Here is an 18,101-nt window from a genome sequence, read left to right as displayed (position 1 = left end):
TCAGAGCCAAAGGAGCAACTCTTGGTTTGGGTTCCGAGCAATTTCTTTATGTAATGGCTTCCTTCTCGTCATCCTTGCTTTTAAGCCTATGATCCTTCTATATACTCTTTATTCCTACATCCTTGATCATCATTATTGCCTCTTATTCATACTAGTCCATCCAATATCGTTAAAAAGCTTCTAAATATGCACGGGAGACGGGAATTCTGCCTAATTATCTTCCTTCCTACAAAACATACGAAATGCACTAGGAAAGCAAAATAGAAAGCATTTGACGGATAAAATGGCTATGGAATGTTATAATAGTATGCAAAATAGGTTCAATTAGGGGACTAAATGTGCTCAAATATGAGTCACATCAACGGTAAAGATAACTACCCAAAAAACCCTTTTGCAACAATCAATACTACATATGAACACAACTAAGTCTAACATTCCCTCTTCCTCGTTTAGTGAAGCACCACCACCACCACCTTGTGACGCCACCGCCACCATCACCAACGTGACGCCACCACCACCATAACAGGCGATGACACTTCCCTTTCTCTCTCCTTCGTCTTCTCTTTCTCCTTCCTTCCGATGCCACTGTTGTTCGCAACCACCACGGTTGTCCTCTGTCCGACGCCGCCGTTATCCGCCACCACTTCCTCTTTCTTAGTTAGTTTACAATCCCAATTCAATTTTCGAGTTTTCATATTTCCCAAACCCTAATTCTATTGATTATATTTGTGAAATGTTTTTCAAGAGTTAGTGCTATGTGTGTATTTGGTTTTCAATTTTATTGTCGTTCCAGTCTTGTACTGTTTATTAGGTCATTGATATATTTTAATTCAGAGTTTATGTTAATGGGGTTAGATACTGAATTGGGTATAAGTGTGTGTGCGGTTTTCTAGCTTTAATTTGTTTTCTGAGTTTAAGACAATTTTGGTTGAATTGTGTTTAATGATGAATCGGCTAACATTTGAAAGGGATGGGTGGCTCGACAACTTTTCAAGCTGGTGATATTTACTTGATTGATGGGGTTTATCATAGAACGAGTCCGTATATTGCATCCATTAAGATGACATGCCTGCTTTATTAGGGGCCTCAGGAGTGACTTCTAACATCATCTTAACATATATTTTGTGTGTGTTTTTGTAGTATATCAACCCCATAGTGCACCCTCTGAAGGCAAACCTGTTGTATACAATAAAAAGGGTTTTGAAGCTCTCTGTCCGGAATCTTTACGTGTGGTTATGCATTTTCTACTGTTTTTTTCACCTTTGGTAAGTTGTCCTCTTCGTTACTTGGTTACAGTTTTCCTCTTGGCTACTTGGTTACTTTATTCTTCATGATAAAGAAGACTCATTTCGCCTGTAAATTGCCATTGTAAGTATCACCGGCTTTGAATAGTTTATATAAAAGTCGCCTACGAAGCTACACATACCATGATAGCCTTTTGAAGTGTTGATTTCCATTTTACAAAGACATGAAGCAACAAGCATAGCATTATGCGTAGCTGACCTTTTTATCTGTTCTTCCAACTCGATGCAACTTGAATTATAAAACAATGTATCTTTGTGGTGCTCTATGAAGTGGGTTTCTACTTCTCCGTTCTTAAAAGCCCAGTGGTTGGATATTTTAAGTAGAAATTTAATGTTTGTTGGTAGACCAGCAACGTGTACCAGCATCAATCTGACTGCCAGCAAAGACTAAAGACATTAAGGGCTTGCTTGATATGGGAGTAATTAGTAAGGGAGTAATAAGGGCTAAAATGAGAAGAAATGGAAGGAGATTGGTGCTTTGTGGTGGTTGTGGATGGTGGAAAGTGGGGGTGAGGGAGGAATTATTACCTCTACATAGAGGTAATTATTACTTGGAGTGGAGGTAGGTAACAATTACTCCCTTAATGGAAAGATTATTACACTATATTTTCCCATTTCTATCCATTTGTATCTCCAACCGCCATCCCTTACCTCCATTTCCTAGTTCATTTTAGCTCTATTACTCCCGTAACCATTACTCCCATCCCAAGCAAGCCCTAAATAGAAATAACTAGAAGCCCATGTTTTAGTTTGTCAAAGTTTTGAAAACAGTGTATCTTTGTGGTGCTCTATGAAGTAGGTTTCTACTTCTCCGTTCTTAAAAGCCCAGTGGTTGGATAGTTTAAGTAGAAATTCAATGTTTGTTGGTAGACCAGCAATGTGTACCAGCATCAATCTGACTGCCAGTAGAGACTAAAGACATTAAATAGAAATAACTAGAAGTCCATATTTTAGTTTGTCAAAGTTTTGAACAGGTTTGATGTCAGAAAGCAAAATGCTAAGTGAGACCAACAACTTTACTCCAGTGGCTCAGGGGCTCACGAAACTGGCGGGTAAGGGGATCGAATGTACATAGCTGTAAGTTTGTGTTAAAATATAGGTCAATCATATGTTTACCTTTCCACTTTGAGAAAGATTTTCATTATTATCAAATTGCCAAATTACACCATTTATCGTACAACCCCATACCCCTCCTTCCTCCCCATGTTCATCACCCCTCTAATGATGTACTTTCATGTTGATGTCATGATGTGGGAGGGAGATTGGACAAGGGATCAATTGATCTTTATACCGAAGTTAAAGGGAAACAAATGATGGGACGATGTAGTTGTTTATTAGCTGTGTGATCAGTTGACTGACCTTTCTGAGCTGCTTGTATTGAAGGATTCATCAGACAAGAGGCAAATACTATGTGACGAAAAGCTAAACGAACTGTTTGAAGTGAATACATTCCGTGGGTTTTCAATGTGCAGGTATCTGAAAACTTATGTCAGGAAGGTGGAACAATGAGATGAGTTCTAACCTTTCATGTTGTCACTTGGAAGGCAGGTGAGCAATTTTATTCAACTTTGATAGTTCTTTTTTTTTTGGATTGTACAAGCTCTGATAATCTCCTGAATTTTACTTAGTAAATTTCACGCAAAATGGGACATTTGTTTTCCTTTTTTTTCTTTCTCCTTCTCTTAGCTTGGGAACTGATAGGTATAAGTTTTTACATCTCGGGTGTTTTATCAATGATGAGAGAGTACCAGATTCGATTGTTTTAAATTACTATAAAGTAATCAATCTGCTCATGTGTTCTCCCCATTCTCAAATTCTTAATCATGTAGATAAAAATTTCTGGTCTGGTTTGGTTTAGAGCCTTCTGTATGTGTTCTGAATATCAGATAAATTGAGTTTAGATTTAACTTTAAAGGAGAAAAAGATGGTGAGAAGGAAAGGTTAAGCTATTAGAGAGAATTAAGATTTTTTTGGTTAACCCATTTGTTCGCCTGTTTGTCTTCTTTCAATCAAAAGCCTAATTTGATGCTCGTTGTATAAAGATAAAGTGTTTCCTCTTAAGTTCTAGTCAAGTCATGGAATGTGCTGTGCTTATTGTAGAGCTTCTATTTAGGCAAAACTATTGTGTAGACTGCTGATCATGCTGGATGCTCTTTTTCTGATGATGACTGAAACAATATATGGTACAGTCTAGGATGTATATAAGCAATCGTTGGTGGTGTCTTCTAATTGTAGGTTAAACATATTGGTCGAGCTTCTTATGTTTGGTGACCTAAAGTTTTACAAGGATTGGTGGAATGCAAGAACATTTGAAGAGGTATACATTTATTTCAAGCTTCAGGGAATGCCCATAGACAAACATGAGTGGGTGCACCCAAAATCACCTGATTTTCGAGGTATTAATTTGCAATCTTATTACTGCTTCCGTTCCAATCATTTGTTTACATTTGATTAAAATATGTCTTACAAAGAATTTTAAAAGTTCAACAAATAATTGGGGCAGAGAAAGTATTTTAAGTGCTTGTTGTTTTCCAAATTTTTGTGGGGCTCTGAACATTTCTGGGATATACCTAGTTTTACCTAGTACTTTTATTGTTTCATTGATGTTGGACATAGTTGTATAATTACATCTAGTTTGTGTATCCCTGCACATGGTTTTTCAAACGACGACAACATTGCCCTAATGCCTTAAAGGCTTCCGCATATTGCCAGGTAAGGCAGATGTACATGGGGTTTCAAACTTGCAGTGTTTTGTGCGATTATAGAATTATAGTGTGAATGTCGAATTTTGGAAATTTTGGCTAGTGCCCTTGTCCTTGTTTGTTGGGAGTTTGTCTAAATGAATGAATTATATTATGATACACTATTTGCTCATGGTTTTTTAAGGTCTTAATTATTAGTTATTACTTGTGTTGGTTTTGTCTCTCACTCATGCAAAAGCTTTCAATCAAACTCGGGAGTGTTCTATATATATTGTCTTATGTTGATTTTAATAATGTTTAGGTTGTTTTTCTAACTATTGTTTTTCTAAATGTATTATTACAGATTCAACTATGTTAATTGACGAGATGAAAGATGTTAACGACGTGTAGGCTATTAAATGTTTAGAGAACATGAAATGTTAGATTAGTTTATTTATTCACTAACACATGTACGTGATTATTTATACACTTGGATGTATAATTTTGAACATCGACATTATTGTTTTGTTGGATGATATGCAAGTTCGTTGGTTGGCATTGTTTTGTATGTATTGTTTGTTTATTTCGCTATTTGGCTTATCAAATCAATGTCGATAATGCTGCCGAAATTTTGGTACCAAATAATTTTTTTAAAAAAATATCTACCTATGGTGGTGGTTCTTAAGTATGAAATGCCACTATTAGTTCACCTTTAGTGGCGGTTCATTACTAACAACCGACGTCATAATTACCTTTAGTGGCGGTTCTTTAACAACAACCGGCGTAATAGAGAACATGTAGTAACGGGTTGTGGTGGAAAGTTATTATGGAAATACCTATGGTGGCGGTTTTCAAAAAATAACCGCCTCTATAGATGAGTTACAGTGGCGGTTCTTGTCTAATAACCGTTGTATTATATAAGTTTATAATGACGGTTTTATATAACAACCGCCACTATAGGAGAGCTATTGCGGTGGTTCAACAACCGCCTACAACCACCGTAAAGTTTATACGACGCCGTGATAAACGACCGACCCTAAATCGCTAAAAACCGCCACAAAAGGTCATTTATAACCGCCACCATAGAGCGTTTTTCTACTAGTGATGGCACCGTTTAAAGCCTTGTATAAAAGGAAATGTTGAAGCCTAATTTGTTGAGATGATAGCACCAAAGCCATATTGTTGGGACCTCAAATAATCCAAGACATGATCGATCAAGTCCATGTAATTCGAGATAAGATGATGGCGTTACAAGATAGGCAAAAGAGTTATGCCAACTTGAGGAGAAGTGACATTGAATTTGTGGTAGGAGACAAGGAGTTACTCAAAGTTTCACCCATGAGGGAGTTATGAGATATGGGAAAAGAGGTAAGTTGAGCCAAAAGTTCATTGGTCCCTATGAGATATTAGATAGAGTCGGGGAAGTGGCCTACCGTTTAGCACTTCCCCCGACCATGGACCGAGTTCACAATGTTTTTCATGTGTCTCAATTGCGTATATACATAAGTGACCTTTCTCATGTACTCTATGCGGAGATGATCGAGATAGATGACGCCTTAACATATGTGGAAACACTCAAGGAAATCCTAGGCCGGAAGGTTAAGAAGACAAGACATGGTGAAACGGTGTTGGTAAAAGTATTGTGGTCCAACCATCTAATAGATGAGGCAATGTGGGAGGCCGAGGAAACCATGAAAGAGCGATACCTATACCTTTTCGCGCAGGTATAAGTTTGGTTACGAGGTCGTAACCGTGTTTTTAGAGGGGTAGGGCGTATTACGCAAGCATAAGTAGCACAAGTTTTCTTATTTATTCTACTTAGTTGGTCACCATCTAACCTTATAGTAGCTTTTTAGTTGGTCATAGCGTACTAGCCGCATGATACCCGACTTACCGTCTCACGCCTTGAGACATTAAAGGGACGTAGATTTTTGGCTTTTATAGTGTCGGGAGTGAACTTTGGGGATGAAGTTCTTTTAAGGGGGGAAGATTGTAATAATTCGCATTTATATAGATCTCACTTGACCGAGTAGACGATCCACTCGGCCAAGTGAAGCTCCACTCGACCGAGTGGAGTACCAAGTGCACTTTGCAGAAGGCTGGAAGTTTGGAAAATCGATCACTCGACCGAGTGACCACCCATTTGACCCAGTGAAGCCTCCACTCGACCGAGTGGAGGACCGAGTGCACTTTGGCAGAAGGCTAGAAGTCTGAAAAATTGGTCACTCGACCGAGTGACCACCCACTCGACCGAGTGGACCCTCCACTCGACCGAGTACCGGTCGAGTTCAGCTTACACGAGAAACTTTTTTGGTGGGAAGTCGCATTCAAAGCTTATCTTTTCTGATTTCTCACCTAAAAACCCTCCCCAACCTTATCCCACCACTCTCTAAACTCCCAAAAATCTCCCAAAATTCTCTCTAAAACATTCATCAACTAATCCTCTCTAAACCTAGCCTCCCCAAGTGAAGATTCCTTGCCATCTTCTTCTTTCTTATTCATCCACCTTATTTGTAAGTCGGTTTATGTTTTATTTCCTTAATATTATATTAGTAACCTTAATTTATCATTAGTGGATTATCCCCTAATTAATTAGGTTATGGAATTTAGATGGGAAATTAAGGCGTTTAATTAGTATAATTGTTGTAGTGAATTATGGTAATGAATGTAGTAATTAGTTGTGTATGAAGCTTCATTGAGGAGCACTTCTAGTGGCTAGCTTGAGGAATTGGCAAGATAAGCTTGAGGTAGGGTTTTTCCTACTTAGCTATAATGATATGGGTGTTTAATTATGCATTTATTTTTATTAATTGCATTTGTCTCATGGTAGTTGCATTATAACATGTTCTTGATAATTAGGTTTTATGACATAATATGGTTTCAAGATAATTATGTAAAGGTAAGTATGATTAATGGTCACAAGATGGTTACAATGCATTATAACATGTTAAGGAGTAATTAAATTGGAAGATATGAATTAATGAAGAATTGGGCATGGTAATACTAGTTGTGTTAATGTGATTACATAATTGTCTTGGTTGGAATTGTTTGGCTTGATTGTTGTTTGGTTGACAATGGAGGATGATGGTGGGTTCTTGGTTGTGATTATGGAGACGGAAGGCGGTTGGAAACCGTGTTCTGCTCAAGTCATCTCTTGGTGCTTCCCACTCCAAGGGGGATGTTCACATTTAGTACTTGGGTTATGGAGGGACTCGTGTTGTTGAGGCACAACCTCTGGCAGGGGACTTGAGTCGCTCTCGGGCGCGGTACCACGGGCGTGTTCCGAGTACCTTTTATTGGTTGTGGCGCCTTGGGCGTATCCCGGCCACGGGTATGTTGAGGTGAGTATGTTGGACAAGGTTTCTCTTGCACTTCATATCCTATTATAATTATGGTTGTTGTCTTAACGTTGTCATATGAGCATGTAGGCTTGATCATTACATTTATTGAACAATTATATTGTTAAGCTTACACTTGGGTTTTAAATGTCTGTGGTGAACCATATGGTGATTTCCGCCCATATGGGGAGCAGTGTTTGACAGGTTAGCTTGATTTGACTTGAGTGCTTAGGAGCGGTCTTCGGTAGATGTAATCACCTGTATATCTTAGTTTTTGACAATTAAACTCCGCTTCTTTCAATTTAGTTGTACTAAATGGGATTGTATTTGCATCCCCTAAACTTGTAACTATTTAACTAACTACAACTTATCTATTTAAGTTTAATGTTAAGTACTTCTTTACTCGATTATTCGCACTACAAGCTTGGAAAAACAAGTCTTGTAATGCCTCCATGTGATCTAAAAATGACGATGCCCAAATGAAGATATGGCTAAACATGGTAGCTCACGCAAAACATGGACGCAGACTAGCTCGAGTTCAGCTCGGAGTCAAGTAATTAATGTCGTCATCTCAATTAATATTATTAGTATTATTGTTTAGGAATAAACAATTTAAAATTGTAGGTGGTTATTTTATTTGTTTCTTAATTATCGAAGAAGCAATATAGGGCAATTGTATTAGCTTTAGAAAAGTCGAGTTTAGGTAAGTTTCAGCGTGTTTTAAGTTGGTTTTGGCTTATTTAGCAAGTCGGTCCATTAGTATAAATAGGGAGTCAATTGTACTGTGTTAGAGATCGAAGATTGAGTTATTGAATAAAAACAGTGAGTTTTTCGTTTACAATTGTAAACATCGGTTTGACGAGTTCGTTCCAAAATTGTTATTGTTTGACGCGTTTTCAAGCATTTACCCGAGTTATAATCAATAGGTCTTGATTATAGTTCACCATTGTTCGAGTTATAGGTCTAACTCGAGCAAATATCCCATTGTTTTGATTTCTAGATAGATTTCAAAGCAAATATCTCTTATTTCATTATTGTTCGTTACACTCTTAAACTGCTTCCGCGTAATTTACGTATCATAAGTGGTATCAGAGCTTCGGCTCTTGATTTTCTCAAATCTAAACGGTCCTAGGCGTGTCAAAACTGGGTTGTTAGTTGAATTTCTGATCGCAATTAGAGTTCAAGGGTTAAACTCAAGTAGGTAGTTTGAGGGTTAATCGGTTTTGCATCTCAGCACTACGCCAAATATGGCCATCAATAACGAGCGTATCACAACGGTTTAATGCATATAATGACACTTAGATTACCATTTTCTAAATATTGGTGGAAACCTAGACTGCGCTAATTAGAACAACGGTATCCCTTAAAAACCGTTGTTATTATAATGTGACAACGGTTGTTTAACAAACCGTTATCAAAAACGTTTTAACGGTTTCCAAAAACTCATTATAGAATCACTCATATCAACGGTTGTTAGACAACCATTTCCAGTTTAAAAAAAGGGCATTTCGAAAGTCGTTACTAATTAACACCAACAACATTTTGTGGTGCCCGTTATTATGTTATAGCTACGAGTTTTTTGTAACCGTTATTATTTTCTATTATGAAATAACGGTTTTTCAATTTAACCGTTGTCAGTATTTGATTAGATTTTTCAGTTTGACCACTGCATGCAAAACTTTATTAGAACTTCAACAAATATTCAATTTGACTAATAATATTCAATTTGACCAAAATAATTCTATAAATATGTCTTCATAATGTTTAGGGTTATTTAATGGTAATACTCTAACCTATTAGGTACCTTCTCAAAATACTCTATGCTTTACTTTAACTACGAATATTACCGACTAATGCACCCTTTCTCTTATAATAGAATTGGCCTCGTTTTTACCCGGGGCAGCAGGTAATCTCCACGGTGGGGCCTTTTTTTTTGTTTATTTACATCTTCATCGTTTTCTCTATACATTAACAGTTTCATTCCCAAACTTGCTTCTCTCTCTCTGTTTTTTTTATCTTATATGAAATCTCAATCTCTCCTCTCTCTTTCTTCCCTATAAATTCCCTATACAATATCATCTTCTTCAAATTTCTGCCATTAATAAAGACCTCACCTTGTTCTTCATCAAATGTTTGGTTCACTTTAAAAGAAATCAAAATATTCCAATAATTAATTAATTAACAAATTGATTTCAAAAACAACACCAACAATTATTGAATTTAAAAAAACAAGGTCAAAATCAACAACTAATCAAGAGAATTAATAATTATAGTAAAAATGAAACATAGAAAAAATTTGGATAATCAAATTATAACAGTAAAAATTGAAACATAGAAAAAAATTAGGGTAAACAAATGATAACAGTAAAAATGATTCACCTCTTTCATTGTGGAATTAATTAGGGGCGAAATTGAAAATAGAGTTCCTTCAATTAGATGATTTCAGCATAGATGAATGGATGAGGTTGATTAACAATGGTGTATTATGGAAGGAAGGGGAATTCGTAATGGAAGGTCAAAAAGAAAGAGGGGATATGACTAACTAAAGGAGTAAAAAAGAGGTTTTAAACAAAAGGCAACCGGTGGTATTGGTTGCCCTTCCAACGGTTCTATTATAAGGGAAGGGTTGCATTAGTTGGTAATATTCGTAGTTAAAGTAAAGCATGTAGTATTTTGAGAAGGTACCTAATAGATTAGAGTATTACTATTAAATAACCCTAATGTTTAAGGTCAAAATCTAAATTATCAAACATTTAATCTTTAATTTCTCTCTAAAAAAAATGTGGCTGGTGTATCGGAGCTACAATCACGTTCTCATTACGCACGGCCTTTTACTTGCATTCTCCATAATCTCCTGGTTCATTATGATGTGAATGGAAAGGGTTTAAACCCTGATTTTGGGTGGTTGACGCAAATGCTTCATGACTCCGGTTTCACCACGGTTAAGAAAGTGTACCATGTGTCTACAAACAAGCAAGGTTTTGTAGGCTTCCCTTTTATCGTGTTTTACAAAGCCAACTGCCATGATACGTTTCGTCAGGCAAGAAAATTAGGGGCTAGATTTGGGGGGGAAAGAGGACTTCTATTTGGATGATAGACAACAAGGCCCTTATCTATGGGTTGCGACCCATCTTGATCATCATCTGATGAGACTCCACAGGAGTTATCACATTCATGCCACCGTGCCTATGTCATGGGGAGAAAGAGGCCATTTCACCTGCACTTCCCGGTGATAATGAAGGGTCGATCTATGACTTGCTCAATACCCAAATTCATGACGAGTATCCTAATAATTCATCAGATTCTAATAATTAAGTCTTTAATTATTATCTTGCATTATAAATTGTATTTGGATTATGGTGGTGGTTTGAATTAAAGTTTAATTATTTATGTTTTTTTGTTACGTTTTTTGTTACCCCATCCTCTGAATTCAGAGACAATATCACCAGAAAATATCTAACTTTTATTATAATGACTTAGGTCTTTAGGAGTACATTAAAAATATCAAGCTAAAGATATTTATCGCGTAAAACAAGCGTTGACAAACGTGAAAAAGCAATCCTGTAGTGTGGAGTTGAATGGAGGGAGTATTTTTTTTGTTACCCCATCTTCTGGAATTCAGAGATTATCACCATATATGTCTCTTTCACCTTCAGCCCAATCCACATAGTCGTTTTCCCATTCCAACGGCACTGTCCCCTGCTCGGCACTGCGACCTTGGCGGTGCAGAATCGGAAGTAGTAAGAGACAGTGAGATTCATTGCAACCCATAAATATGGGCCTACCCGCTGATCATCGTAATCAAACCAGAGTCTCGAAGAGTCATTGTTATAGAATGGTCGCTCAAGTTTGCGAGCCTGACGAAAGCATTCCCGCTCCTCACCCCCGCCAAACTCGATGAGGGCGCACCGCTTAAAACCATCATGCGCATCATTATCTGGTTAGATAGTTTAAACCAAATTCAATCTGGCTAACTGAATCAAACCTATTAACCAGTCAAGGCTAAACGAGAGAATAGCCTTTCCATGCCCGTCCTCTGTATACGGGAGATTGTGAATAATGCATGTAAAGGGTTTAGCGTACATAATTCTACTTGGGGGTCCTGCAAGAGGTTCATATGATGCTTCACCATCATCATTAGCGGATGAATAATATGAACCGCTATAAGATGATGAACTTGACGACATAAAATCGATGTGGAAAATTAATGGAGGACTAACTTTTTTTTTTTTGAAAGTATATATATATATATATATATATATATATATATATATATATATATATATATATATATATATATATATATATATATATATATATATATATATATATATATATATATATATATATAGTAATGGGATCATGTAAGTCCAACTTGTAAGGGTGAGTCCATAAGTTCTCTTGAGGACCATTGGATGAGGGAAATGGAGGGGTAGGATGAAAAAAAAAGGGGAATAATTAGCTAATTTACACACTCTCTCTCTACCTTCACTAATTTATCCTAATTAATCACTAATTCACCATATATCATTTTTCCACTCATCCACTTATCTCTCATCTCACACATTTCACACATTTCTCTCAACTTCTCTCTCAAAAACCCCAAAAATAAAAACCCAAATAAATCAAAACCAAATAAATCACTCACCCTCACCCTCTCCTACTCCGTCAACCGCCACTAACTCCACCACCCACGACCCCGACCTACCACCACACCTTCCTCACGCCACCCAACCACCATTCCATTGCCCACCACCCATGCGCATCCCCACCACCCACGATCCCGACCTACCACCACTCCTTCCTCGCGCATCCCCACCACCACCACTACTCACGACACACCTCTACCATCCCGACAACACCACCACCACCTTCTGTCCACGTCAAAAACCGGAACACAAGCCCACCAACCGCCACCTGCCTGCGTAAAAAACCGGCACACCTTCTGCCTACGCCTCCCTCCTCTCCTCCACCACTGCCGTCTCCTTCCTCCTCTCATCTGAGATCTCGGTTTTTGGCAATAAATTTTTTGTTGAATGTCGTTGTTGGTGTTTTCTTTTTTCTTTTTTCTTTTTATTTTTCCTTCCTGTCTTCTCAGATCTACGTGTGTTGTTGTTTTGTTTTTTTTTTTTCAAATTTGGGTGTTTGTATTTTGGGTTTTTTTTCCCCTTCAAATGTCTTGTAAATTAATCTTGTTGTACATTTTTTTTTCAAATTTCCTTTATATTTTTTTCTTAGATCTTATTTATATTTAGTGAGATATCATTTTTTAACTTTTTTCACTAAATTTTTTATAGTCTTGTAACTTTGTTTTATTTTTTTTCGATTGAAAGTTGTGTTGGTGTTGTTGTGATGGTGGTGGAGATTTGATTTTTTTTTTTAAAAGAAAAAACAAATGAAAAAGTTAGATCTAGTTTTCAAAAGTAAAACCTAGATTTTTTTTCCATATTTTTTCTTTATTTGTTGATTTTTTTTCTTCTAGTAAAGTTAAGATTACACTTATCTTTATCTTTATTAAAGTTACACTTTTCTCTATTAAAGTTACATTTCTTAAAATTACAGCTTTCTATATTAAAATTACATTTTTCTCTATTAAAGTTACACTTTTATCCATTAAAATTACACTTTTTTCTATTAAAGTTACATTTTTTCTGTTAAAGTTATATTTTTCTCTATTATTAAAGTTACACTTTTTTCCATTAAAATTACAATTTTTTCTATTAAAGTTACACTTTTTTCTGTTAAAGTTACACTTTTATCTATTAAAGTTACACTTTTCTCCATTAAAATTACCTTTTTTTTGTTGAAATTACATTTTTCTCTATTATTAAAGTTACACTTTTCTCCATTAAAATTACACTTTTTTCTATTAAAATTACACTTTTTTCTGTTAAAGTTACACTTATCTCTATTAAGGGTACCCTCTCAAGGACTAAATTTTGTACTCTCAATGGACTAAAGTTACACTATCAAAGGACTAAAGTTACACTCTCAATGGATTAAAGTTACACATTGAATATGGACTAGAGATATACTCTCAAAGGACTAAATTTACAATTTAATGGACTAAAATTACACTTTAGTTGACTAAAGTTACACTTCTGGACTAAAATTAAAATTTAATGGACTAAAGTTACACTTTTGGACTAAAATTACACTTTAATGGACTAAAATTACACTTTAATTGACTAAAGTTACACTTCTAAAAGACTAAAGTTACACTTATAAGTTATAAATCACTAAATTTACAATGAGTTGTGTTAAAATTTGAAAAAAAAAATATTTCTGAAAAATTGACGTAAAATTGTTTCAAAATTTCAAATTTGTCGTAAAACCCAAAATTTGTCGTAAACTTGCTTCAAATTTTGAAATTTCAAAATAATATCCGTCAAAACCGCTTTCTTTTTGTTAATATTACACTTTTTTTGTTAGAATTACACTCGTAAAATTTGTATAAACTTTGACGTATAAGAAGACTTTTTTTTTGTTAAGTGTATAATAATGAATTAGTGAATGTATAATTAAAGCTAGAGAGAGAAAGTGGGATTAATTAGTGTATAGGAAACTCATTAGTGTTAAGTGTGTTTGTTGTCTTCAATCTCAACCATCCATATTGGAGGATCTAATGGTAAGGGATGAGACTTAGGGACTCAAAACATATGGTGGACTTATAAGAACTTTACTCTCTCTCTCTCTCTCTATATATATATATATATATATATATATATATATATATATATATAGAAGAGATCAACTAAGGTCCTTAGATATATTAAGTCCATAAGTCCAAATGTGGACGGTTGGATCAATCAAACGAATGGCCACGATTTCGCAGTCAAACCCCACTAAACCCCATTAAACTAATATTTTTGATTTACCTCTCTCCTCTTACCCACTAACCCATGCATGCTACACTGTTTGTCCATCAGTCTATGATAATTTCCCTCCTCATTTTCTAGACAATTCAAAACAACTTGCGGGTATTTTTCCCTCTATTTCCTGTCATTTCGTCTTCCTTTTCTTTCTTCACAATTCTGATAACTCCATTTTCATCACTACCAATTAACTCCATCCTAACAAACGCCATTTTCATCACTACAAATTAATTCCAACTCGACTGCAAACTCGCCTGTCTCCATTTTTTTATAAGGTATTTTTTTCATTCCTTATTTAGTGATTTGTAGTTTGTTTTTTGTTAATTATTGCCTTTGTTAAACTATCATAAAAAGAGTTCATTTGAATTTTTCAATCTTCAATTATGGGTTTGCTGATGTTGATTTGTCCAATTGTTAATTATGGTTGTGCAGATCAAATTCGAGGTCATTTGATAATTAACAATGGTTTTTGCCAAGAAAAATGCAAAAAATCTTCCAAGAAATCTGAATCGAAGGTAAAAAATCTCGTCTTGTTTGTATAACTCTTATAGAATGATGTGTAACTTCAATTAAATATCTGTATAACTCTAATCCCAATTGTTTGTCATCTACAGATGGATGTTGTAGAAAGTATTGACACGGGAGTTGATATCCAGGTTAAAAGTTTTGATTTTGATTTATACGTTACTAGATGTCTAACTCTGCTTACTAGATGTATAACTTTAGTACTCAATGTGTATAACTCTGGTTACTTAATGTAAAACTCTGGTTACTAGATGTATAACTTTAGTACGCAATATGTATAACTCTGGTATCTAGATGTATAACTCTGGGTTCTAGATGTATAGCTCTTTTGATTCTGTGACCAACTCCTTTTTCATAATGTCAAACTCTAATTGTTATATGTATAACTATACTTCTAATTAGTTTCCATGCATAGAGTTATACAATATATGCCTACAGTTATACTATTTATACCTGAATTTATACAATGTATAGCTAGAGTTATACAATTTATACTTTGGAGTTATACATTAGATGCCTGGAGTTATACCTAGAGTTATACCTGGAGTTATTCCTGGAGTTATAGATTATACTGTATATGCTTACAGTTATACATTGTGTGGCCAGAGTTATACATTATTTGGCCAGAGTTATACTTTATATTGCCAGAGTTATACTTTATATTGCTAGAGTTATATTGTATATACTTACAGTTATACATTGTATGGCCAGAGTTATACATTATATGGCCGGAGTTATACTTTATATTGCTAGAGTTATACATTCTATTGCAGTCATTTGTTGTATAACTCTGATTACATGTTGAATAACTTCTGCTGTCATAATGTATAACTGGAGTTATACAATATATGGCCAGAGTTATACATTGTATGGCTAGAGTTATACATTACATTGCCAGAGTTATACTTTCTATTGCTAGAGTTATACATTCTATTGCAGTCATTTGTTGAATAACTTCTGCTGTCATAATGTATAACTGGAGTTATACAATATTTGCCTAGAGTTATGCAGGATATGCCTAGAGTTATACAAAGATATACTTGAAGTTATACATTTTAATAATAGGTCAAACTGTATCTTCGTTATTCTGTATAACTCTCCCGATTATCTCTTCTTTTGTTTGTCACTACAGATTATATGTATATGTATAACTGTCGTTAATCAAATCCCTTTTTGTTTGTCACCTGATGATGGATGATGCACCAAGTACCGAGAAGGAGCCGATTCCCAGTGTTCATAGTTTGACCTTTTTATAATCATGTTGTCATTTGTTGTATAACTCGATTTCATTTTGAATAACTTTTGTTTGTAATGTATAACTCTTGATATTTTCTGATTAACTCTATTATCAGAATGTATAACTTTACTTATATTTTGTATAACTCTGACTATCTATTGTATTACTTTAATTCACAGTATGTCTATTTCTTTGTTCCAAATATCTCTAATTGCAACTACAAATGTCTAATTTTGTGTGTTGTCCTTGCTTTTCCCAGGATGGTTGAGGTCAAGCCAAGGGTAAAGAGGGTGCATGAAATTACGGTTTCGTGTCGACCTCAAAGACTTGTCTCTCTCATTGAAAAGTTTAATGAGGATCAGGTGTCCGCCGTTAAGAAAATTGGGTTTGGTGGCCTTTTGAGCTCAAGATTAGCAGACTTCCCACTTGCACACGTTACACTGTTCTTGGAGTCCTTCTCTGATGGGTCATATGTGTTCAGGGCTTCGCGGAAGAAGGAGTTTATGATCAGTAAGCATGACGTGCATGACTGTTTCTTGTTACCTTTCGGACCCAACCCTCTCCCTTTGGTGCCTGTGAGCTCGCAGAAGGGGTCCAACGATCCCGAGAATAAGGAGCTGAAGGACAAATGGCGGCAAGCGTACGGGGTGGCCAAAGGGAATAGTGCAATACCCTTAGGGAAAGTTTACAAGCAACTTCTGGAGTACGAGGAGGCGGACGATCAATTTTGCCGCCTATTTGTTTTGTTCTGTATGTCTTCATTCCTCGCACCCACCCCAAACAACGGGATAGATTGGAAGTCATTAAGGGCTGTAGAAGATCCTAAAGCCATCCCGCATTTTGACTGGTGCTCTTATATTTTGGACATGATGGTGAAAGCGGGGTGAGACTGTAAAAAGGGGGTAACAATGTTGAACGGGTGTATCCCGTTCCTCATGATAAGCTACTTTCAGCGATATGATTACAAGGGTAAGCCGTGCCGCCACGATCTTCCTTTGATTAAGCATTGGGATAAAACTTCGCTTGTAGAGAGGGTAAAATTTGAGGTGGGTCAAGGGGGATTGGGTACTTTAACCTTGTCTAAGACTGTGTCCGAGGTGCCTTCAAGACCCCTCTTATGGAAGGAGTGTGGACGAGTGCAGCCTCGGCGACCCGCGTGAACCCAAACTACTGTTGCTATCAACCCCCACCCCCTCTTTCCCGCTCAACTTCGAGAAGAAGTTCATTCAGATAGAACTACCAAAGCAGTGTCGAGGATGACCAGGAATTGAAAGCCGTATTGCGATGTAAGTGCAAACTATTATATATTTCAAGATGGATTCTGTTTCAAATTAACGTACCCATCTATTATAATATAACTAACTTACTGTACTTCTTGAATGCAGTGTACTCACGAGCTTTATCTACAAATGCAAAGGAACGCTATTGTGTTCTATTCATGGTACGCAGATGCAACCGCAAGGATCAAAGTCAGAACTAGTGATCCGACGGGCCTAAATCCTAGTCGTGCCTCTCAAGAATTCTTTTAGGGTGAAAAGATTCAAAAGTACGTCGCTGAAGCAGAACAGATTGCAGAAAGGCTGAAGGTTTCTGTTGGTAATGCTCCTGCATTTGGAGAGGTAGTTACCGAGCCCCCCAAAAAATCTGACGGAATCGATGCATCTACGCGTCAAATAAGTGAAGTTCTGTCTAGTCTCGCAAATGATGGGGGTGGCAGGGGTGGTAACCCCCGTGTTGAGCCGCGTCGAGAGTCCGTCAAAGCCGACACGCCAACGAAATCGATTGCGCTTGGTCAAAGATCATGGAGGAAGTGGGAGGTGATACAAAAGTTTCTAAGCCGTTGTCACCTGCTAGCCCAGGGTTAGAGGATCAAGTTTTGTGCACCCCCGTCCCAACTGTCAGAGAACTGTTGTTGGAGGCGAGTTACACCGAGGAGGAAATTGACCAAACTTACGGACGGTCAAAGGACGATGAGGTTCGCCTCTGGGCAGGTGATGAGGGGTATGAGCACGTTCATGGGGAGGAATTGAACATGTATGCTGAAAATGTTGGAAGATTGTCAGACATTGACCATGAAAGAGCAAAGCAGACATTGTAGGTTAAGTCGACGGACCGTCGAGGATGCTCGAATCTCGGCCCGT

The 18,101-nt window shown here is 36.5% G+C and overlaps 1 protein-coding gene across 3 annotated transcripts; it reads left to right on the top strand.

Moving 5' to 3' along the window:
• Positions 1-399: 399 nt before the first annotated feature.
• LOC141639825 (diacylglycerol O-acyltransferase 1-2-like) lies at positions 400-4,498 on the top strand. 3 transcript variants are annotated; one of them, XM_074448865.1, is made up of 6 exons: positions 400-657; positions 1,141-1,265; positions 2,279-2,356; positions 2,688-2,852; positions 3,540-3,700; positions 4,350-4,498. In XM_074448865.1, the coding sequence occupies exons 4-6, from the start codon at positions 2,791-2,793 to the stop codon at positions 4,394-4,396; spliced, it is 270 nt and encodes an 89-aa protein (XP_074304966.1). In that variant the 5' UTR covers positions 400-657; positions 1,141-1,265; positions 2,279-2,356; positions 2,688-2,790; the 3' UTR covers positions 4,397-4,498. The 3 variants fall into 3 exon arrangements, with proteins under 3 accessions (XP_074304966.1, XP_074304968.1, XP_074304969.1); XM_074448867.1 differs by lacking the exon at positions 2,279-2,356 and having other exon boundaries at positions 409-657; positions 2,777-2,852; XM_074448868.1 differs by lacking the exons at positions 400-657; positions 1,141-1,265 and having other exon boundaries at positions 2,270-2,356; positions 2,777-2,852.
• Positions 4,499-18,101: the final 13,603 nt, after the last annotated feature.

The sequence above is a fragment of the Silene latifolia genome, unplaced genomic scaffold (genome assembly GCF_048544455.1).
Source record: "Silene latifolia isolate original U9 population unplaced genomic scaffold, ASM4854445v1 scaffold_57, whole genome shotgun sequence".
Lineage (NCBI taxonomy): Eukaryota > Viridiplantae > Streptophyta > Magnoliopsida > Caryophyllales > Caryophyllaceae > Silene > Silene latifolia.
The sequence above is the reverse complement of the archived record's forward strand: the minus strand, read 5'-3'. Positions and strand labels throughout refer to the sequence as shown.